The sequence below is a fragment of the Acanthopagrus latus genome, chromosome 4 (assembly GCF_904848185.1).
Source record: "Acanthopagrus latus isolate v.2019 chromosome 4, fAcaLat1.1, whole genome shotgun sequence".
In the NCBI taxonomy this organism is placed as follows: domain Eukaryota; kingdom Metazoa; phylum Chordata; class Actinopteri; order Spariformes; family Sparidae; genus Acanthopagrus; species Acanthopagrus latus.
The window spans coordinates 4,497,212-4,519,671 of NC_051042.1; the positions used below are offsets into that span (position 1 = coordinate 4,497,212).

At 40.7% G+C, this 22,460-nt stretch overlaps 1 protein-coding gene across 4 annotated transcripts; it reads right to left on the reverse strand.

Annotated features, from left to right (window-relative positions):
* Positions 1-1,822: 1,822 nt before the first annotated feature.
* secisbp2l (SECIS binding protein 2-like) lies at positions 1,823-22,446 on the reverse strand. 4 transcript variants are annotated; one of them, XM_037094555.1, is made up of 18 exons: positions 22,156-22,446; positions 16,232-16,440; positions 14,608-14,935; positions 14,340-14,478; positions 13,542-13,765; positions 12,499-12,523; positions 12,217-12,329; positions 11,745-11,855; positions 11,511-11,621; positions 10,673-10,840; positions 10,339-10,480; positions 9,592-9,767; positions 9,321-9,459; positions 9,060-9,222; positions 7,414-7,634; positions 7,047-7,201; positions 6,616-6,835; positions 1,823-5,514 (listed from the first exon to the last, which is right to left on the reverse strand). In XM_037094555.1, exons 1-18 carry the CDS (start codon positions 22,174-22,176, stop codon positions 4,883-4,885), a joined length of 3,297 nt encoding a protein of 1,098 aa, XP_036950450.1. In that variant the 5' UTR covers positions 22,177-22,446; the 3' UTR covers positions 1,823-4,882. The 4 variants fall into 4 exon arrangements, with proteins under 4 accessions (XP_036950450.1, XP_036950449.1, XP_036950452.1 ...); XM_037094554.1 differs by having other exon boundaries at positions 12,217-12,332; XM_037094557.1 differs by having other exon boundaries at positions 9,327-9,459; positions 22,156-22,445.
* Positions 22,447-22,460: the final 14 nt, after the last annotated feature.

The following is a 22,460-nucleotide window of genomic DNA, read 5'->3' on the forward strand; positions in this document are numbered from 1 at the left end:
ATCCAATCACAGGCGGGTAGGGTGACTCATGCTGTACACACACACACACACACACACAGACACACACACACACACACACACACACACACACACACACACACACACACACACACACACACACACACACACAGACACTTATACACTGAAGCAGAGCCAATACAGTACATGAGTGCTCTATTCCTCTCTCCTAACATCAGTTGCACCTCTGGAGATGGTGTTTAAGTGTGTGATTAATACATTATCATATTGGTTTTACTTGTACATCAGGTTGACACTGCAAGACATTTGATAATATAATATGTAGTGCATATAATATTCAAATGTCCTGCATGAGCATACAAGAGGAAGAGATTTTATGAGACATTTGCATTTCAGCTTGATCCCAATCAGAACAATACACGAGAGCCGACCAAAGACTGTTTTGCACACTGTAATTCCTGATTAAAAGATTATTATCAAACAAGAGTGAATAGCAGGAAGAGAGTAGCTGTACTTCCATACTTAGGTGTGGAATAACAGCGTCCATTTATGATATTAAAAACACAGACCAAGGCACACAATCAAAGTTGTGATTACCAAACTTCCTTTACCAAAATGCAGGGTTAGGGAAATGAACACAGTGAACACACAAATCAACAAAATATTGTAAAGGTCTTGTCACTTTTAGAGTAACTTAGAAATGTTACAGTTAGAATCTTTAAGAGCAAGGGACTTTTTCACTCTTAAGGATTTTGCTTAAAACCAGCACATTATTCAAAGTCAACTTACAAACTGCATGTGACTATAGAAAGACACCACAAGTCGTCAAATCAAAGGAGCAGAGCTTTGTCTCCTCCTAGTGGTCATTCAGTAAAAGCGCAATTGAGGCCATCCATGTCTGTTTGTTTGATGGTTTGTCAGCAGGATTACACAAAATCTACTAAACTGTTGTCCATGAAACTTGTATGGAGAACAAGTCTCAGCTCGGATGAAATCCTGTTTACATTTAAGTGTAGATTTGGATAAAGGCACCCAACCAGGATTATTGTTCAGACTTTCTTTAACAAGACAAAGACGTCGGTCAGTGCAATCTGACATGGATCCAAAATCAGTTGAGTGTAAATTATGGTGAAGCAGTTATGGGTGGATTAGGATTATGGATTAGTCTTGATTGAATTAAAGGGGGCTGTTGGGCCTTGATGGAGGTTTATGCTCTACTGACTGCCATTCAATTTTTAACTATCCATTATTCTGAAGTCTTTTTTCTTAGTTCGTAGATGCATATTATTTTCCTTCATTACATTTACTTCTTAACCTACAATCATATTGTTCATATAGCTTGTTTGATCGAACAAACTGTCCAAAACCCAATTTATCATCATATATGCAACAAAGAAAAGCATCAGTTCCTCACATTTCAGGACTTGGAAAGAGAGAAATTCTGAAATGGAAATAGTTCCAGATTTATTCTCAGTTGATCTGCTTGGACTCTACTTTGGGCTGCATGATATGGTTGAAGAAAAGTTATTGCAACAGATTTTGATTCACGATTAGTGAGAATGATAATTTTTTGCATCACAATTTTCATTTTCACTATAAAATCTATAAAAACTGTGATGATGTGACCAAACATGTTTTCTTACATGTGGAGGACAGGATTTTAATGTGATGACGTCTCTGCAGCACCACAGTACTTTGCTGTCACACATTTTACCTTTAACAAAAAACTGCAGCTTCTTGTGATTTGGATAATATTTCAGGGAACTGCGCAGTCCTCGCTCCACTGCAGTCTGCAGCGTGCACTCTGATGAAGCAGTGGATGAAAGAAGAGACGTCAGTCAAATGATTTACATAAACATTTTAATGATGTTAATCATCAGTCCATATAGGTTAAGATAACAGGATTATGAGAAACAGCCTCTAACATTGTTGCTAGTGATGTACAGTTGGAAGGAGACGGTCTTAAATATCCATATAAAGACGAAGAACACGCTGAAAAAGTACTTCATTGAACCGTTTTTTTTGTTTGTTTTGTTTTGATTTTTTTTTGTTCACATTAGTTACAAGACCTTTACCAGTACGTATTTACATAGTGCAAAAAACACTCGCTGTCAATGAACATACTTCAAACACTTTTTGATGGAAGTCAGAGCAACAAAAAGCCTGCACACAGCGTACCTTCTATCAAACCAGATAGAACACTTTCGTGAGCATGATATCCAGTACACTGTCGTCTCCCATCACACGGCTTCACATTGCATACAGCCCGACATACTGCATTTACTGTACACACGCTGCCAACATCACCATCAACTGGCTGTGTTCTCGGCATGCTTCGCTCTCATATACCGTTATCAAATTGGATTCCAACTGTTTAAATGTTAAAACTATCAAATGGCTTTAAGAACAGGATGATTGTATTTTTTTTAATACAATGCAAAATCAAAATCTCTTTTGTACACTTGTATTTACAAGGGTTCATCATGAGCATGTGCACGACTTTGTGACGACTTGTTTGACTTCCAGTGGTGACTCTGACCCAGTCAGAGACGATGCTGACTAAATTTGTCTCCACGCTCTAGAAGAGCTCTACAAGGAGTCAATTCAGTTGTGTTCGAACATCAGATTCTTTTTGTAAACTTGGCTATTGGTAAATTTGATTAAAGGTCCCATACTGCAGAAAGTAAGATTTCCATGTCTTCTGATTATAAAGCAGGTCTAGGTGATATAAAAATACTGTAAATTATAAAAGATTGCACAGAGAAATTCAGAAACTGTGCCTTCAAAGCTGCATCCTGAGGCAGAAACAAGTTGGGTGGTGCCTGCTCAGGCTTGCAAGAGCTGACCAATCAGATTAGAGTGGGCCTTCTGGGGGGGTGGGTCCTAAAGAGATAGGCGCTAAAACAGAGCATTCAGACAGTGGGTGAACAGAGAGAAAAATCAAGTGTTTTTTGAACATTAAAGCATGTAAACATTTTCTAGTAGACAACTTAAGTATGAACCTGAAAATGATCATAATATGGGACCTTTAATACCAGTAAACACTTGCATTTCCTATTCGTTGATGTGGTTTAAGTTTTCAATTAAACAGTCGATGATTTGAAAAAAAAACAAAAGTTCTCTGTCAAACCGTTTTTCTTTTTTCTAAATAAAAAAAGAAAAAAAAGAAAAAAAAATCTTTTTTTCTGGGTGAAAGGACTTGAACTTAAGAGTTCCCCCTAAATTTAAATTCAGCCATTACCAACTCACCTTCATGCAAATGAAAAGTCAGTTGAGGTTGTGTAGTCCACAATACATTTCAGAAGCTTCACAGCAAAACAGAGTTGAAGCATTGCTCTTAACGACTGAAGTAGCTGGAGACTTGTTCTAAAACAACAAAAAGAAACCAGTAATGGCTCTAGACTGCTCATCGGTTGAAACCCAAATCTCCAAGATCGCAAACTGATTTGAAAATACTTTTACACCCTTGATTTGTGGTTTTGCTTGTGCATCCACTTCAGACAAAGTGCACAATCAATTTTAGCTCAACTTAGCTTTAAAAAGGTGTAAATAACTTCTTTTCAAATCAGTTTGGTGTCTCAGGGGTTTTTGGAGACTTGGGTTACACTACATTAGCTGGATGGAATCATTTTCAGTTCCGTTTTACATTTTAAAACAAGTCCCCAGCTTCTTCAGTTGCTTGGGCAAATGCTTCAATGTCGGTTTGTTTTGGACTACGAAACGTCACCTGACTTTCCATCAGCATGGAGGTGAATGGACAATGACTGAAATTTCATTTTTGGGTGAACTTATCCTTTAAAAATGTTGACACACTTGATAAACAGGCTTTTAAAAATGGTGTTAGCTCATTAGCAAGTAAGAGACAGCTTGAGAGCACCCCATTAGACAACAAACACCACCAGAACAAAACAGGAGCACTTATTTATGAAGCACAAACAGCATCGAGGAACTCAAGACAATTCCAGTTGGAGGAAAAACTACCCCAAACAGTTTCACACTGGGCAAGATCAGTATGACAAATCATTACATACTGCAGTAGAACCACATAGACAAGGTTATATATACACAAAGCTTGTTTTGCTTCTTAGAAGTTAAGTTGTTTGAATCATCTGAACACAGAATGGGTCACTTATTATTTCAACATTACGAAACACTCTCTGAAGACCGACAGGCGGGAGTGGTTTTGGTACAAAGACAGAACCCCTGACACTGTAATATTAGGAAAGCTAACCAAGCAGTAATTAAAAAAGCAATGTCCCTCCTTTACTCTCAGATCAGACAGGTGAAAAGAAAACACATACACACATTATTTACAGAGATAAAGCTAATGAACACGGCAAAGTAAATGCAAACTATGTGCCTGCAAAACACACACACACGCACTCACACGCACACAAATACTTGCAGAGCTGTAAACCTTCTGAGCTCTGTGTAAAGTTAATTAAGATGGGAGCCGAAACCTTCCTCGTCTGTGAGCTACAGACAGCAGTTCAACATGTCAGCGCTCATCACTTGCTCCCAAAAACGTCCCGACTCTCAAGGAGTTCAGTTTCGGAGGAGGAAAGTCTAAGACTTCCCTCTGAATTCAAGTGTAGCAGGTTATGGGCAGAAGAAGTAGTGAGGGCGTCAGTTTAAATTACCAGGTGAGCGTTGGTTTCAATAACTAATCCCTCAAACTGTGTTAGTCGTCGTTTGGTCGGCAATGCTATGTGTTTGTATGTTGGTCGGTTTTTCCGTAATGTTTTAAAGGTGTATGTGTGTATGCATTGGTCAGTTGGTTGGATACCTGAGATTATGTCTGGTGTCAGGGGTTAGAGACAGAGGAGAAACACTGCTGGCTGCTGTGAAGATGGATGCGTGAGTGCGACAGAGGGAATGGGTGTATGTAAGAACAGAGGTGCTATCAACCGGCGACCTTCTTCACCTCCACTTGCTCTTTGCCCTCAATCACCGTCTCTGTGATGTCCGCTGAAGAGAGGTCCTCCTCGTCCTCGCTCTGCCCTCTCTCCTCTTCGTCATCTTCCTCTTCGTCATCTTCCTCCTCCTCCTCCTCTGTACTCTCCTGGCTCTTTCCCAGCTGCAGGTTTTCCAGGGTCTTTGACACCCAGGATTCGATGCGGCTGCTCAGAGTGGGCACCTCCACAGAAATAGGTTCAGGTGTGTAGTCCTCCTCCTCCTCGTCCTCCTCCTCTGCCTCCTCCAACATCCCAGGGACCAAGGTGGAGGTCGTGGAGGTGATGGAGGAGTTTAGTGGGCCCCTGCAGCTCCCATCCAATGAGCCCGTCTCTGTGCTCTGCTGAGATGCCAGCTCCAGCCGGTCATCGACTCGGACCTCGTCTCTCTCGCCGGTACCCTGTGTGAGGAGCCCTGTCCTGGGTGGGGGAGCAGTGGCGGCAGGAGGGGCAGTGGCGGGGGTGGTGGCTGCTGGAGCCTCAATGTCTTTCTGGGCGGCTGTGGGAGGTGTAGGACGACTCGGCTCAGGCTCCACAGGCTCCAGGGCATCTGAAGTCTCCACCATACTTCTCCAGTTGGTCTCTGAAGAAATCAATCAACTCATTATGCTTCATTTTATTGTTCACATCTCAGCAGCATCACAGTGATGTAAAGTACCTGAGGACACGTAAGTGCTGAATTTCTCTTAAACTTACAGTTTAGTTAAATATTTTCATTTTCTGCTACTTAACACCTCCACTCCACTGCATTTCTAATCTTTTTTCACCTTGCTACATCTATCTCACAGTCATACTTTAAAGTTAGTTCAAGATTTTTTGTGACAAAACCATAAAAGTAATCTTGTAAAGATTAAGATGAAATCTTTGCGACTTGTGACCTCTCATAAGTGTCTAGTGGACCCTTGCCACATTAAATATCTAATATGCCTGAAGGGCCTTATCCCAATCTAACCCTCACACACTATAACTGATGTCACCTGATAGGTTAGAGAGGCTGCAAGGGTCCAAAATGGACAGCACTATATGATGTTCAAATTTGCCTTGTGGGCTTAGGAATTTTATTAAAAAATGTATGATAAATATAAAAAACAGCAGTGCACTTAGACACACAAATAGAAACCTATTCAGTGAGCGGTTTGTGAGAAACAAGTTCCATAAAGTTTCAAAGACTTAAATAACTCATAACTTTTTTTGTAGAAAATGAGTACAAGGAGAAAAGGTGAAATGTTTAGAAAATCTCTTCAATAGAAAACAATGTTGCATAAAGAGTTATTAAACGTTACGATATTTAGGAGCACCATCATCTCGATTATCAGGTTTTATAAAACATTTTCAGCCTTCCTCTGAAAACCCTTTCTTTAGCATCACAGGTATGAAGTCTCTGTAATTTTCTCAGGCAAAGTCTACAAAAGTGCAGACTTATGGGAATTGGCCCCAAAGGGCTCAAAATTTCTGCAAGGGAGCCCTCACACACTTGTAAATTTGACAGGTGGACGGCCCTAAACCCTTGTGGATGTACCGGAAATGTACCTTAAAGTCTGTTACATGTTAGATCTGGTAGTGTGGTCATTGGGATTGGGCCAATCATTTCACAACTCTTCAGGTTTATCTACCGACACTTTGGTTCAGATCCAACTTCAAGGTTGGGAATCACTGGATTGAGTCAAATTATGTGGGATCTTACCGTACTCCTTCTCATTGACCTCTGAGATGGGCTCAGAGAAGATGGAGCAGAAGGAGATAGCAGAAGCAGCAGAGTGGTTGCGGGAATGGCCCATGTGGTGCGGGACTTTCTTGTCGTTTTTCAGAGCCTCCTCTGCCTGCTCCTGCTCCAGAGCTGACACCATGTCCTTGTAGGCCTTCCTCGCCTCTTCTGTCAGAGACACCAGTCGGTTGAAGAGACCCTGGAAGAGGAAGAGAGATTTCACCATGATTATCCTGTGTGTCCAAGGTGTTTCCTACAGGCCCCTGCTGACCTATTGTCCACATTTCTTTTATTCAATCATTCACCTGACTTTAAGATAAGTATAGCAGTGTGACAGATACTAAAATATTAACAGAAGTTTATTACAATTAAACAAACAAAGAGGTTTTGAGTGGATGGTAGTGCTTTACCTCTGCTCCAGAATAGTTGAAAATGCCGACCACACTAACAGGCACTAGCTTGTTGACGCAGCGTCCAAGAGCCTTTCTGCCCAGAGCAAACACAAATGGGATCTCCTGCTCCCGAGCCATGGCAATCACATTGTATAAGGCTTCATCCAAACCACCTGCAACACAGTAAATTATTAGTGACTCAAATGTACCAAAAATGTAAATAGATTAAGTAACAGAACAAAAAATACCAGCTAATGACTCAAACACAAGAGTAAAAATATTACATCTATTTATAAGAACAATTTTACATATGTTTTCTACTAGGATGGTCAGACTTCAGATGATCTGATTAAATACAGACTATATAGGCTTTAACATTTTTCACCTTTGGCCTGGATCTTCTCACAGTTGGGAGAGATGATGACACACTTGATCTTGTGCAGCTTCATGTGCTTGGTGACCTCTCTGAGACCCATGACCAGGCGGCGCTTGGATTTGGCCTTGGTGGGATCCTTCTGGTAGACCCGCTCCTGGAACCGAACCAGTTCCTGCAGGAGCAGCGTCACGCTCTCGTCGATCTCTTTACTCAGCACTTGGTTACAGTACCTGGTAAAAGGGAAGGGAAGAGGAAACATAGTGCAGGTTAGGAAAGTGTTTTCATCTTTAGGGTAGTCTCCTATAGTCAGACCTATCACCACAAAATCCGGCTGCACCCATTAACATCAGTCAGGTATACACAAAAAAAAATGCTCTGGATTGTTTGCATCTCATCTCCTCTTCAAAATTGTCTCAGGTGGGGCAAAAACAAGGCAGGCATGCTGTGAGCAAACCCCCGTCATTAAAATGGCAAAATGCTGTAAAAGAAAAGGTAACAACTGTTACAGCTCGTTTTAATGTGTACTGTTAGTGACCAGGTTAGAGTGACTTAACATTTTTAGTGCTTACGTACCCCTGCTTGGTGGTTTTTATTATCGTTTCCCATGATGGGTATTTTGCAAAAAACTATAATGTGCAGACAGCAGAAGGGATGAGAACACTGAGTGAGACAAATAGACAGTGACAGGCTTACAGCCACAGTATACATGAGGTGAGCCAAACCATCTTTTGCATACCTAGCCAGCCAGCAATGATGGCTGGTATTATTGTTGACTGCCAACAATAATGCAGTGAAATGTTATTTACAGGATTCAGACCTTAAACAATTAGTTTATTATTTAATAAGCCGGTTGACAAAAACCAAAAAAAGAATGCACAATTTTGATAATCGCTTCACTGGGAAAGTATTCTCTTACGCAACTTGCTAAATATTCTGAATACCTTTAGGTTTTGGAATGTTGGCCCAACAAAACAATTAAGTTAAGCATGTTATTGTATGTAGTACTTTATTGTTTCTATATTTGCCCTTGTATCTTGTATTTTACTTTTTCTTGAATGTATCCGCTGCTATGATAAACTCATTTCTCCTCAGGGATTAATAAAGTTATCCATCTATACATATTTGTTGACTTCGCTGCAACTGCTTGTTCCTTATGTTTATGTTATAATACTTTGTTGGTTCATGACTCCCAGCGTTCTGTTTGGATGAAATATCTGTTAGACGGTCAATGTAGTGTGGCCTGAAGAACAAGTGTCCTGGAGGTCAAAGCTGAGAGGAGGAGCATCACTACAGAGGCCTTTTGGATGCTTTGAAATGCAAAATCTGTTGGAAAAGGGCGGGCTGGGACAATAGGCCTACAGCGGAGGACACAGAGGGACAAAGCTGTGTTTGTGACCACTGGCATACATTTTTGCTGAGAAGGGACAATGTGCTAGGCATCTGTGCCATACTCTACAATTCTTTATTGTACAGTCCCGCCCTTAAAAACACCCATTAACTTTCTGAGCTTCTCACAGCCAAGGCTCTGTGATGTTTGAGTGGGAGAGGTATTCGATTTTTCCAACTCATTTTTGTGATACCACGTTGTGAATTTTTGAGACATTCCAGTGCCGATTCCTACAAACATCTGCCCCATTCAACGAGTGTATACTTACTCCCTGAAACGTCGGCTGTGGATCTTGGTGATGGCATTCGAAGCCATTGGACTCCCAATGCCTGAGCTGGCAGGAGAGCCCTGGGATACTGGGGTGATGCTATACGGAGAGTTCTGACTGGCCGGAGAGAGGGAAGCATCACTGGGCACGCTCAGACCGTTGTCTGTGGAACAGAACAGAAAAAACAATAAGAAAAATACATCATGGACAAAATAATTATGGGTACAACTGAAATGTGATCTCTTTTCAATAATTTATTACCGTCACCTTCTTGGGAGGCAGGCTCTCGTGGAAGATCATCTGTAAAATGTAGACTTTCTTCTCCATGCTCCTCCTGGCCTGAAGACTCTTGTTCTACACTCGTCTTCCCTTTCTTCCCCTCACGTTCCTTCAAGATAATCTAGCAAAACACAGCAAAAAGAATGTCAAAAACAAGGGTGCTTAAAACAGCTGCAGGTTCAAACATAGGTGAAATACAAAAATTATTCCTCCCATATTTCCTAAATCATTTTTTTTGGCTTAAAGCATGAACCTTCTTAAGAGCTGTTGGCCGTTTCACTTTAGGGATTTCTCTCTCCTTCCCTCTCTTGATACGCGGTGCAGTGGAATCCAGAGAATTATGTGGGGAAGAGTACGGCTGCTGATGACCCTTCAACATGGACGGCACGTTGGTGGAGCCTGAACCGTGGAATGGAGTAGTTGTTCCAACTGCAGAGAAGGACAACAAAGTTAGTTTACAAGCACGGTGTGAGTATGTGTACATGTATGCAAGATTCAGGCTGCTGTCAGTCACAGTTAGTCACACGTCAGCCACACAAGCAGATCGTATTAAAGAGATATTCCAGTGTACGTTTAATCCATGGTCTAACACACCGTGACACTGAGTAAGACCCCTCATTAAGAGAGTTTGCAGACCGCTAGTTTAAGCGGTTTATGATATAAACATTTAAATTAGAAGCCAATAATTTGATGACTGATTAATCAGAATATTTTTTTAAAGAAAAATGTGCATATCTTCTGGTTTATTTACTTCTCCATGATATTCTCTATGATATGATATTTTATAAACCAAACAATTAACCGATTTGTCAAGAAAGAAGTTGACAGATTAATCAAACAACAAAAGTAATTGTTGGATGCAGCCCTACAAAATTTCAAACAACAAAACTTCATATGAGAAGAAGACTACTGGCAAGAAGGAGACTATCACCTCCACTGAATAAGTTATTTGTTTTAGTTATTATACTGCTTGTTTATGTCTCATAGAGTTAACAGGTACCTGTAAAAGACAGTGGCTTGGTATTGGTGAGCTGTCTGGCCTTCATAGCTTGCTGATGTTTCTCCAAAGCTGCCAACATGTCTCCCAGGTCCAGCTCCACAGAGGTTTTACTCTTCTTCCCAGCTGCTTTTGTGAATGCCTCCTGTTGGGCAAAGAAAAAAAGGCAGAACAAGGTCACAAACATGAACCAGTCAAATAATTGAAGATCAGGATAGTAGCATGGGGTGGGGACCAGAGTCCATGAAACATGGCACAGAAACAGTAAGTCATAACATTTAAACTATTCAGTGGCAATCCAGCCTACCTGACCAGAAGACACAGTGCAGATGTATACCTGTAATTTCTTCTGTTCCATGCTGATCTCAGAGTACTCCTGTGCAGTGGCCAAGGCAGCAGCCAGAGCCTTCTTCCTCTGGCTCTTGGCCCTCTTGGGAACAGAGGTGGTGATGGGGATGGGTGTCTGCACAATGTTGATAGGAGAGTTTTCTGGAAGGTTATCCAGCTGTGATGCATGTAGAGACAAAACAAAGTATTTAGTCGCAGTGTAAAGATCAGCCGATACAAGGATGGATCCATAGCCACAAAAAAAAAATAAAAAAAATGTATAGTTGTCTTTCCCAGATGCTCTCTCTGCACATCTCTCTGCACACTAATCCAAGAGGGCCACACTGACAGTAAAATTACAGAGACAAGCAGTCAGCACAAGAAAAGTACAACAGCTACTGCTACTTCTCAAGCTTTTCATGGTTTAATGCAAATCTGTTACTGAAGCCATCAGCTTTGTAATTTGTTTAATTTGGTATTTTTAATGCACCCATAATGGGGATTAGGTAAAAAGTTAGCCAGCAGATCACTGCTTGTGATTACTGCTGTTAGAGTAACAAAAAAAAATCGGATTTACTCAGATATTTCTGATTCAGAATTTCAAATGGTATCTAAAAGTAAAAGATATCAATACTCAGCTGATTCAAATCTTACACTGCACTGAACTGCAGTAAATCATATTGTTATAAATTTATCTGCATCATTTTTGGATAACATGGTGAACTGTGTACATACTTACTTCCTCCCTGAGACACAGAACCTTAGTTATTTCTAAGTCCTGCAAATAGTCAGAACATGACACAGACAGCTTTTACAGACGGACAGTCATTCCTAGGGAATCTTCTTACCAGGTTTTTGGGCAGTTTCGGCTGTGTGTGTGTCTGGGCTGCAGCAGATTCTGGTTTGGTGTTGTGCTGAACAGCCCCTCCTGTAGCCAGATCTGGGAACTCATCTTCATCCTGACAAACATGTAGAAAACATTTCAGCAGAGTAATTTAACCCTAAATCACTAGTGAGTGTAAAGGTAACAGTGCTGCATTGAGAATGCATTACAATGAAATTCACAAGAGATCCTCTCTCACCTCAAAGTAGAGAGGCTCTGGGGTGAGCTCAGTGCCAGTGACCCCCGCTGGCTGCAGTCTTTGCTCTGGCTGGTTGGGCGGCACACGTCCTGGATAGCCACTGTGGAAATCCTGAAAATCAGAGATGCATAAACAACACAGGAGTCAGACAAGGTACCAGTAGCATTTAATGACTTTATTACCACCTTTTGTATATGTACGTCAGGTCAAGGAACCATAGCAAGAAAGGAGGCTAGAGCCTGTAGACAGCACAGCTGGCTCTGCAGCAATATTTTAGGTGATATACAGTATCAGATTGACTGGTGGATATTTCGTTGTTTGTTGTGTGTGATGGACACTTCAGATATGAATTATGTTACATATTGGTGCAACTTAAAGAACAGGACAATTTTGCCAAAATGAGTCACATTTCATCTATTCTCATTCCATATAAGCTTGTTGGTCTGACATACATCAGTGGGATGTACTATACCTGTGAGAAGTTTCTCTGTTCAGGATTCTTCCGCTGGTCTGCTCTGTGAAACTGGCCGTTCCTGTCCCCCCAGGCCTTCGGGGCAGCCTGAGAGGCTACATTCACCCAGGTACCTGCTAGAGGACAAAAACATCAAAATTGATTCTCAGGTTAAACAAAATCATCACACATTTGTAATATATAATATATAGAGGATGGATCAGGAATTTAGCTGTGAAATAACGGTGGGCAGATGTGAAGGGAAAGAAAGACACTTTGTTAAAAGACATGAATCAAACTTACCTGTCATTACACCAGCCTCCACTCCCTGTAGAGAACAGAAAAAGGAGAGAAAAAACTGAGATGTCTAGTGTTTGTTAAACATGCTAGTAACACTGTGAGGTAGCTTATATAAGGTCTACATTACACCTCCCCCACTGTTATCTGCTCTGCTGTTACACAAGTGGAGTCTTGCATGTCGTGATATTTCTTAGTTGTTCTTCCTGGTACATCTACAGTGTGAACTCTACCACTGTTACTACAAAAAAATGCCATGTTCTTAATATTCATTAGCACATTTAAAAATCACAGCTATTAATCAAAAACTAGCGCTGAACACTTAATGATTTGTGGCCAAAAAAGACAGAAGTATACTTCTGTATATTCTGTATTAAAAAAAAAAAAAAAGGTTTTATTTAAATAAATGACCAATATTGTTCATCTGGCAACAGACAATTTGCGAAGATTGCTTAATACTTGCAACTAAAAAGTTAATGATTCAAAATTTTAAAAAGCATTCTTTGATTTATTTATTTATTTCTTGATTTATTTTCTTCAGCTTGTAGACCTGACATGGTAGCTTTAGTAGAAGAAAACTTATAACTGTTCAACGAAACAAAGTTACAACCAGCTCCACCTATCAAAAGTGAATACCAAACAGTTTCTGATTTTAATGTTTAATAACTTAATAGCCTGTCTGTCAGTTATTATTATCATTTTTTTCAAAAATGTTTTGGCCTTTTGGCTTTTATTGATAGAACAGCTGAAGACATGACAGGAAGCAGTTTGAGAGAGAGGGGGAGTGACATGCAGCAAAGGGCCTCAGGCTGGGACTTGAGCCCAGGTCCCCTGCAGCGAGGACAAACCCTCTGTACATGGGACACCCGCTCGACTAACTGAGCTAAACGGTGGCCCCCAGTCAAGTTATTTTATCACTTCTAAATGACTTGAGCAACTTCAACTTGTAACTTCTCTGACCTGCTACCTGTACAGTTGTCTTTATTTTATGCTTTACATGTTCATGACTACAGTTTGGACCCAGGGCTTAAGTTAAGTAGCCGACTTACTGTTGGTGCTGCTGTATTCTCTGCTGTTCGCTGCGCTGCCCCTGCCCCCTGGTTGTGTTTGGGGCTACAGTAGCCGCTGTCACTGTCTATATCTGCTTCACTGGCACCCTGCTCGTTGTAGATTTCGCCTGGATGTGATGCTCGTCTTCTCTTTGTTCGGTTTTTCCACAGCAGGGGACTCGCCCGCTCAGCAGCACCCCGACTTGACACCTCGCCAGGAAAATCTGAGGGACAAGAAGGAGAAACTTAGACCTGATGTGAACTGTATCATAAAGATGCATGAACCTTACCATCATCATACATAAGTGTTAATTGAAAATCACTATAACTTCTGTAAGTTAATCAATGGAGACTTGGACCAGCTTTACTTTCATCTATGATGTTTTTCATGTGGCTTCAACAACAACTGAGTAACTATTCACACAGTCTCATTAACTATTTTAAGAATGTAGACATCATTAATGACATTGTGAGCTGACACATATTAACCTCCACAACTGGAAAATCTGCATTCCAGTTTCTTTCAGAGGTTAAAGACTGACATCATGGACATCAACCTGTATGACCGGACAACACTCTTACTAGCATTGTTTCCCGCTTCCCCACTGACAGGAAAGATTCATGTTCACAGGCAACAGAGCTGACTGTAACAAAGTCAGGAATGTTTTGGGCTTCAGCTTCCTTTCAGCCACAAGACTGACGAAGGTCGGTGACGTTGGCTGGAAATTCAGACTCATAGTTTTCTCACTGCTACAGACAACGGGCTCCAGCTCTTAAAAAACACAGTAGTATTCTTACCAGTCTGCTGGGCTGCATCCACCAGCATGACTGTCTTGGTCCTTCCATCAGGCCCCAAAGTGCAAACCTCCTTCTGCACAGCTACACTCCTGGTTGGAGGCCGGCGACCTCTGGGGGGTTGGCAGATACCCAACTGCTGCTGTAGGAGAAAGGAAGAGGCAGCGGCATGCGTACTTTAAATTGAGGATGAGGAGGGAAGCTTTAGTTATCCAAATAATATATGACGTTAATATGACAGCATCACAATGAGGCTGTTGACCCTCTGTACCTTTGGGAGAACATTAGGTCGGATCATGCCTCTCCCCCTCTGACTGGCCATCCCATAAGCAGGCCCCAGAGGCAGCGGTCTTTCACTGACATCTGCTGAGACGGGGTTAACCACTCCAGCTTGCACAGGACCTGCATATGTGCCAGGGAAGGGCTGGTAGAAGCCCATCACAGGTGGGCACGGAGCAGGCATGATCTGGTAGTAAGCATAGTCATTGGAGACAGGAGGCTGGGGGGAAGACAGGATGGGGTAGGCCAGGTACGAACCACCAGGGCTGGGGTTAGGCTGCTGCCAGCGCAGCTCCCCTCCATTATACATTGGATGTTGCCTGTAAAGCAGCAGAGAGGTCACATGAATTATTACTGATAGTCTACAGTCAACTATCTTTCTCCAGAATTGCCTTCCACACCTTTAGCCATTAATAATTGGCAGATGAATCGATAATGACAATAATAGTATGTTGCAGCCCTACTTTCATTATATTATATTTGAATAAATATAGATTATCAAGTACACATTGACAACAGATATACAATTAGACTCTGTATTGGCAGCCACTCAATATTAACAAAAACAGATACTCAGTTATAGATCCATGACTGTGTCATCCTGAATTAATTGGCCTGCACTTTATTATTATCTTATTATTTTCATTATGGATAAAGAGGGCTGTTTTGGCAATTAATCATTCAGTATTTAAAACATCAAAAATTGTGGGAAAATGTACTGTCAGTGTTAAAGAAAAGCACCAAATCATCACCGTTAAGATGTTGGAACCAAATGTTTCTTATTTTTGCTTGACATCTGATTAATCAATCATCAAAAGTTGCCAATTGATTATCTTTTTAATCACCCAATCAAACAATTACACCATTGTGGAACATTTTTTTTTAGACTTTGATTTCCCTAAACATACAGCCATGTTGGTGAAAACAAATGCGTTCCACAAATAATGTTAAGCCCCTTTCATAGGCGAGGGGTGATTCCCAGGTTAACATCTCTAAAGCCACAGTGATGTGCACGATGGTTTGTTAGGGGGTGTGTGTGCATGGTATGAGGTACAGTTGATAAGGATCCAGATGACATTTTCACAGCCAGTCTACTATAGCGAGCATTTCCTTGCATTCAAATACGGGGGAAGGAAACAAAAGAACGGATGTGTGCAGGATACAGCAGATCACTGTGGACAAAGACAGAGCCACTGGAAACATAGATTGTGCTTCCATGTAAACTCTGCAACTCTGGGGAGGTTTCCATTCATAATTAAGCAGTTTTAAACTTTGGAGCATCTAATGGCTCGAACTCAGTATGGTGTTTAAAGGATCTGATTGTGATCTCCTTGTCAAGCACAACATCGGACACAGTGCTCTTGTCTTCGTGTGGTAGTAAACGGGGCAGTAAATGAGTTATTCTGAATATGAAAAGGGTCCAGAAGAGAGCAGATTGTTCTAAGTTGTGCAAAACAAAGACACCAGACTTTACATAATGCCACAGGAAATTGCAATATTTCTGCCAAAGTTACAAGCATTGGCAATGACTATGATTATTATGAACCACAGTTGTCTGCCGTGAGAGTTCCAAGTCATAGCCAAAATCTCTCCCCGCTGTGACAGAGTAACAGTACCTGTTGGGTTGGTTCTCTTGGACGAAAGGGTAGCAGGTGATGAGGTAGCTGGGTATGGGAGTGGTTTCGACCCCTCCGTTGCTTCCTCCTATACCTCCGCCCCCTCCTCCTCCGCCTGCCTCTCCAGAAAGGCTCATGCTGACGAGAGATCCTTCGAGACCTTTCTTCTGTGGGATGAACGGTTCCACTTCGGCTGAAAGCTTCACATCCTGCACAAAGACAAAAGAGCAGACATTACTGTCACACCGTGAGAAACAACCACCAATTAATGACTACATGAGTGAGAAAAAGGTCTACACCTAAGAGTAGAGTAGGGCTGTAATGACTAATTGATTAGTTGTACACTGCCAAATTAATCACCAACTATTATGCCATTCGATCAGTTGCTCTGAGTGTTTTTTTTTTAAGGAAGAATAAAAGCTGTATATTCTCTGATTGCATCCTCTTAAATGTGAATATTTTCACTTTTCTTTCCTCCTCTATGACAGTAAACTGAATATATTTGGGTTGTGAACACAACAAGACTTTTAAGCATGCCATCTTGAGCTGTTCATCATTTTCTGACCTTTCATGGACTAAAAAAAACTAATTAATTTGTTGAGAAAGTAATCAAGAGATTGATCAACAATGACAACAACCATGAGATGTAGCCCTAGAGCAGAGACACATTTCTCAAATTGCTGAAATAAAGTTGCACTCGTCAGACACTGCATTTGTCTTATCAAGTCAACTGATTAGCTTTTGTGTAACTACATGATACAACAGATTATTATCTCATTAGTAATCTTGACATCCCACACCTATAAAATTAGATAGTTCCATTTTACACAGATACCGTATCAATTATGAATGAACCATCTAGGTTCATTCATCTTTTTTTTTTTTTTTTTGCTTCTGATAGGTTTGTATATTTTGTAAACGTCTCTGTAGGACAGCGCTGCAATAATTCATTGATTAGTTGTCAACTATAGCCAAAAACAAACTATTAGGTAATCTATCAACTGGATTGAGCAATTAAACTAAGGCAAATGTCTCTGATCCATTTTTTTTTTAATAGAATAATTAAACAACTTCCCATCATCAACTCTCAAAAAAACTGTAAAAAACTTCTGTATGCAAAGAGCTTTGGCCAGGTATTTTAACTTAATAACTTGAGAACTACTCAGACACAGAACTGAACATACCTACCATAGTAGTCTACCAGAAGAACAACAGCCTTTCATTCTAGCGATCATCACAGCTGAGTGCTGCATTTCCTCAGTGTTCCAATCGGTTTACTATCTTGTATGACTACAACCATCAATAAAAGATATCAGGCCATAACACAAGGACATAAAACCATTTTATTTTCAAGATGTTAGAGATGACATAACACTCAACTGCCAGAGGATCCAAGCAAAGTACACAGCATGTCTAGAACTATAATTATAGCCTCTCGGTTTTATGCCTCCATTGCCAGTGAGGTTGCAGTTTACACCCATATTTGTATATGTAGTCAAGACTAAAGGAATTTAATAAGGAGAATTGAGTGTAGATGTTGATGAAATGAAGGTTAGCACTACACTGGCATGCATTATTCCATGAATTATTACCCGTGAGGAACAAGATGTCTTCATTTAGAGATTGTTACAGAGGAAGTAGGAGGAGCTTATCACATGGTACTATGATGATCCCATGATGCAAATTGTTAATAATCTATTTAACTGATAGACAGCTGCCTTTACAAACAATTATCGATGAATCATTTGTAACATATGAAATATGCTGAACATTTTTCCTTGAGAAAAACCACTGACATGATCTATGTTTGATGTAAAATCGGAGACGGCTAGAGGATAAAAGAGCAGATTAGATTGATTCACCAGCAAGTTACCTAAATGATTAACTAAACACCACTAATGCATAACTTCATTTTAATGGCAGAGCTCCCATCTGTTGCCTTCCAACAACTGGTAACAAAATCAAACGGTTAAAATGTCACAATATCAGTTTCTGTCATATGTCTTTTTGTGGTTTTTTTTTGTGTTTTTTTTTTTTAATGAAAAATTACTTGTATTTGAATTTTCATACCAGTTTTTGTGTTTTATTCAGATATATTTGGAAAAACAACTATCTGTAATCTATTATTGTAAGATACTCTTTGATGTACTTGTTCCCATCTGTTATTGTCGATTGAGACAATTTTAAACAGAGCTTAATCAATTAAGTTCAATGAGAGAAACAAAAAACAGCGGCCTGGAAATAACATGATAAGACATGTTTATTATACCTTGTGTGACAGGGTTTCTGGGTTTAAGATTCAATTTACAAATTGCATACAATTATCAATATGCAACTTAAAACAAAGTTGGACGGCCTCACCCCCTTTCTCTCTGTCTTCGGCCTGCAGGGGAGTCTGCCTTCAAATAATCTTTAAATATTCCCAGAGATTATCAAATAGCATTTTTGCTATGAAATGCCATAGTGTGCTTGACAAAAGTCTTTGTGACCAAGCGATATAAGGTTACTCCTCCTGTCTCTTTATCAAATCAGATGCTGTATTTGCTAGCTAAGTTCAGAGACCTGCCATGTTGTACGGCAGGTGTCCTGCATCCATGTTTTCACGAGCAGATGCACTAGCATGCATTTAGATTAGAAGTTAGGGAATACCGACTTGGATACATCTTCTTCCAGATTGCAGCATTACGTCTCATCACTTCATATTACTATTCTACATTTGTGTGAATCTTTTTCATAATTGGCGTAGTAAAGGTAAACAGGTTTTGCGAAGTCACACTGACCTTTGACCACCAAAATCTAAACAGTTCTTACTTGAGTCGAAGTGGATGTTTCTGCCCAATTTGAAGGATTTCCTGAGAGACGTTTCTGAGATATCGCATTCATGACAAAGCAAGCAGGATAAAAGTGCTCCAGCTACTCTCAGTCAATTTCCATGAAACTAAAGAAATCTACAGCTGGATAAACAGAGCAGAGAACATAAACAATGACCCACTTCTTGTTATTATCTACAGTGAGGTAGGTCTCTCTGGCTTACAGCCATCGTCAGTCTACAGTGTTTTTTAAGAGGTACTTAATTACAAAATGTCTATCATTTTCCAAGCTATGGATGAAACCACATTCAATATAGACAATAAATTAAAATGGGTTATAATAGACAAACGTTTAAAGCTGTTGACTGAGGAATAAAGTTCAGTTATATGGGTCTCCAGTTTTATAACCCAGTCAGTCAGTCTGTAGGATACACTACAGTACGCCACTGATTGCTCAATCAGCCACTTCAGACAACATTTTTGTAGACAAAGTTTCCAATGGGCAGGATATGCTTATTGATGATACCACTGAACTGACTGGTCTATTGTTCCCCTTGATAAAGAAGAGTAATAATCATATATGCAAACATTCCATTGTTAGATGTATAGTACATATTCAAACCAATGAGACAATGCTTTCACACACTGAACTGCACACATTTAAATGCAGGAAATCTCATGTTAAAGTTAAAGGACATTAATATAATATTTCGGCTGCAAACAACAATTATTTAGACTGTCTAAATTTGTCAACTACTTTCTTAATCAATTTTGAGCTGTAAAATGTCAGGAAGGAAATGCTGATCAGTGTTTCACGAAGTCCAAGTATTTTAGATTTACTATCATAGAGGAGTAACAAAACCAGACAAAAAACAATGGAATAAGAGGATTTTCTTAAATAATTACGCATACAGATTAATCACTCATCAAAATAGTTGGCAATTAATTTAACAGTTGACAACTAATCCATTTTTGTTGCTGCTCTGCATAACATGTTCGTTGTCATCACAATTAATACATTTAACTTTCATTTACATGCTTGAAATCCTCTTGAAAATGATCAACTCAAATGCGCTGACAAATTGACAGCGATTACCCTCAACATGTTATCGCTATTATGTCATAAAACTTTACAAACTTACGCAATTAAAATAAACAATCTGTAGCAAAACCCAACGTGATTTCTTCCTTACTGGCAAAACAACATAACCACCCCTCCTGTCCCGTCCATTGTCTTTTTCCTCTTGCTGTCTGGAAAGCATCTTTCACACCTCTGCGTGGCCCTACTTTGTCATCACAGTGGCATTGGACTGACCCAAAGTGGCCGCTTTGCCCAAGAGATCCCATTTAAAATAATCTGCTATTTTGCAAAGGAAGAGGAGAGGTGACAGGGTTCAGAGTACAAAGACGCCCCCTCACTTCTCTGCAACAGTGGTCGGATGCATGAATAGAGCATCAGTGCAGCCAGTGGATGTCAAACAGACAGCTATTGTCTCCCACTGCTACTGTCTATGGGTGGTTCTCTCACTTTTTTTTAGGTAATCTGTCCCATCCAATCCAAACAAGATTTAGTGTGAATAGAGCCTGTTAAGCATGAAGCGATTCATTGAAAAACATTACATTTGAAAAGAAAGATTTTCACAAACCTTTGGGGTGTAATAGCAGCCTCAATGTCCAGACCAACAGAACTACAACTACACTACTTGGTCTGAACCTGTACAGTATAGCTTATACGGTATTGTTATAGGATTAAGTTTGAGAGGATAAAGTAGGGACAGCACTACAAGATAAGCTAATTATACAGCAAGTGTAACGTGGAGGCTTCATGTGCAGTCTTGGTGAATTTTGAACCACAGTGGATAATTATATGTGTTGAAAAAAATAAATTAAAAAAAAGGCTGTGAAGGCCAAACAGAGCTGGTCAGAGGCTCCATCTCCTCATTCAACCATGTGTGTCTCTGTGTATGTGTGTTAGTGACAGGGTGGGCGAGAATAGCTGTGATTGTGAAAAAGGCAATGAGGTCAGACCCAGATGTGCATTCGCTGGGGATGACAGATCTCGGAGTGATTAGACTGGGGGTGACTGATCTCACAAGCCTCTGTTTGTGTCAGCATTTAGTGTTACTCTCACACCACCAGTTGCCCAAACGCGATCAGATGGTATCTGACCTGAAAGGAAAGGTCGGGGTGGGCTGGGCAGAAGATAAAGCGTATGTAGTCAAGCTTGTAAGACAAAAGGGGGCAAGACTGAGAAGAATCACAACACTTGACGACACATTGTCTGATTCAGGTCCACCTATCCCAGCCACAAAACACCACTGTGCGATGGGCAGAGTGACAGGTTGATCTGCGGCACTGGCAAAACGCACTGAGACGCCAAACCCAACTTTCTGCATTGCTAACATCGTCAGAGGAATGTCATACATGCTGAAGAACCAGACATTCCTCTGTTGACGATCCACGAAACCTGTCCGCCTGTCCTGACAACAGCACTCATGCACACATTCCTCCTCCTCCCCTACCTGACTGAAACCTATTTACGTCTACAGATTGTGATCAAACAATACGTGTTCAAAAATACTAGCTAGCTGTGTCTGCATCTGACAAGCGCCGTCAGCTGACAGCTGAGACATTTAGCTTTAGCTAGCTGGCCAAGCTAAAACTTAACGTAGACTGGTTTTACCGGCTTTAACATCAAGAATTATTGTCATGGAAATTAGTATAAGCAATGTCGTAAAATGAGCGAAAACATATGCACCGCAATGAAAGACATTACGTGCTTTATCCGTTATCTTTTGTTATGAAGTGCGGTTGCCGTTAGCTGGTTTAACATTAGCTTGCTAGCCAAATCTGCACCGCTGCTTCACATGACAAAACACCAGAACCCACCGTGCTGTCTGGAGGGCTAACGGCCCGAACAGCTCAGTTAAGTCACCACTAACAATCTTTGCCGTTTCTAATAACGTTAACTGAACACCGGCTTCCTGAATAACGTTAACCCAAGTACGATTTTGGGCCTCAGAGGAAAACACTGACGATTCGCCCCCCTTCTTCGATGGGCTAAGGCTTTAGCAGAACCCCAACAAAAGCAGATAATGTTAAAATCAACTGTACCTTATTGTCACTAGCGTCCATGTCAGTCACCAACGCCGCGACAGACCGTCATTGACCACAATGCGGACGTCAGGATGCGGGCCTTTTTAATTTCTTCATTGTAAACAATAATCACCGAAGCCTTACAGACACTCACACCCAATTCCTCCTAACAGCTAACTAAACCCCACCGCTAACTGTTGCTAGATGCTGCTGCGTCAGCTAGCTGCGCTCCAGACGGACTAGCCTGTAGCTTCGCCTCCCTGCGACTGAACTGCTGTCAGAGTGGAAATGGGAGTCACCTGGAACGGAAACCGTCGAGGACC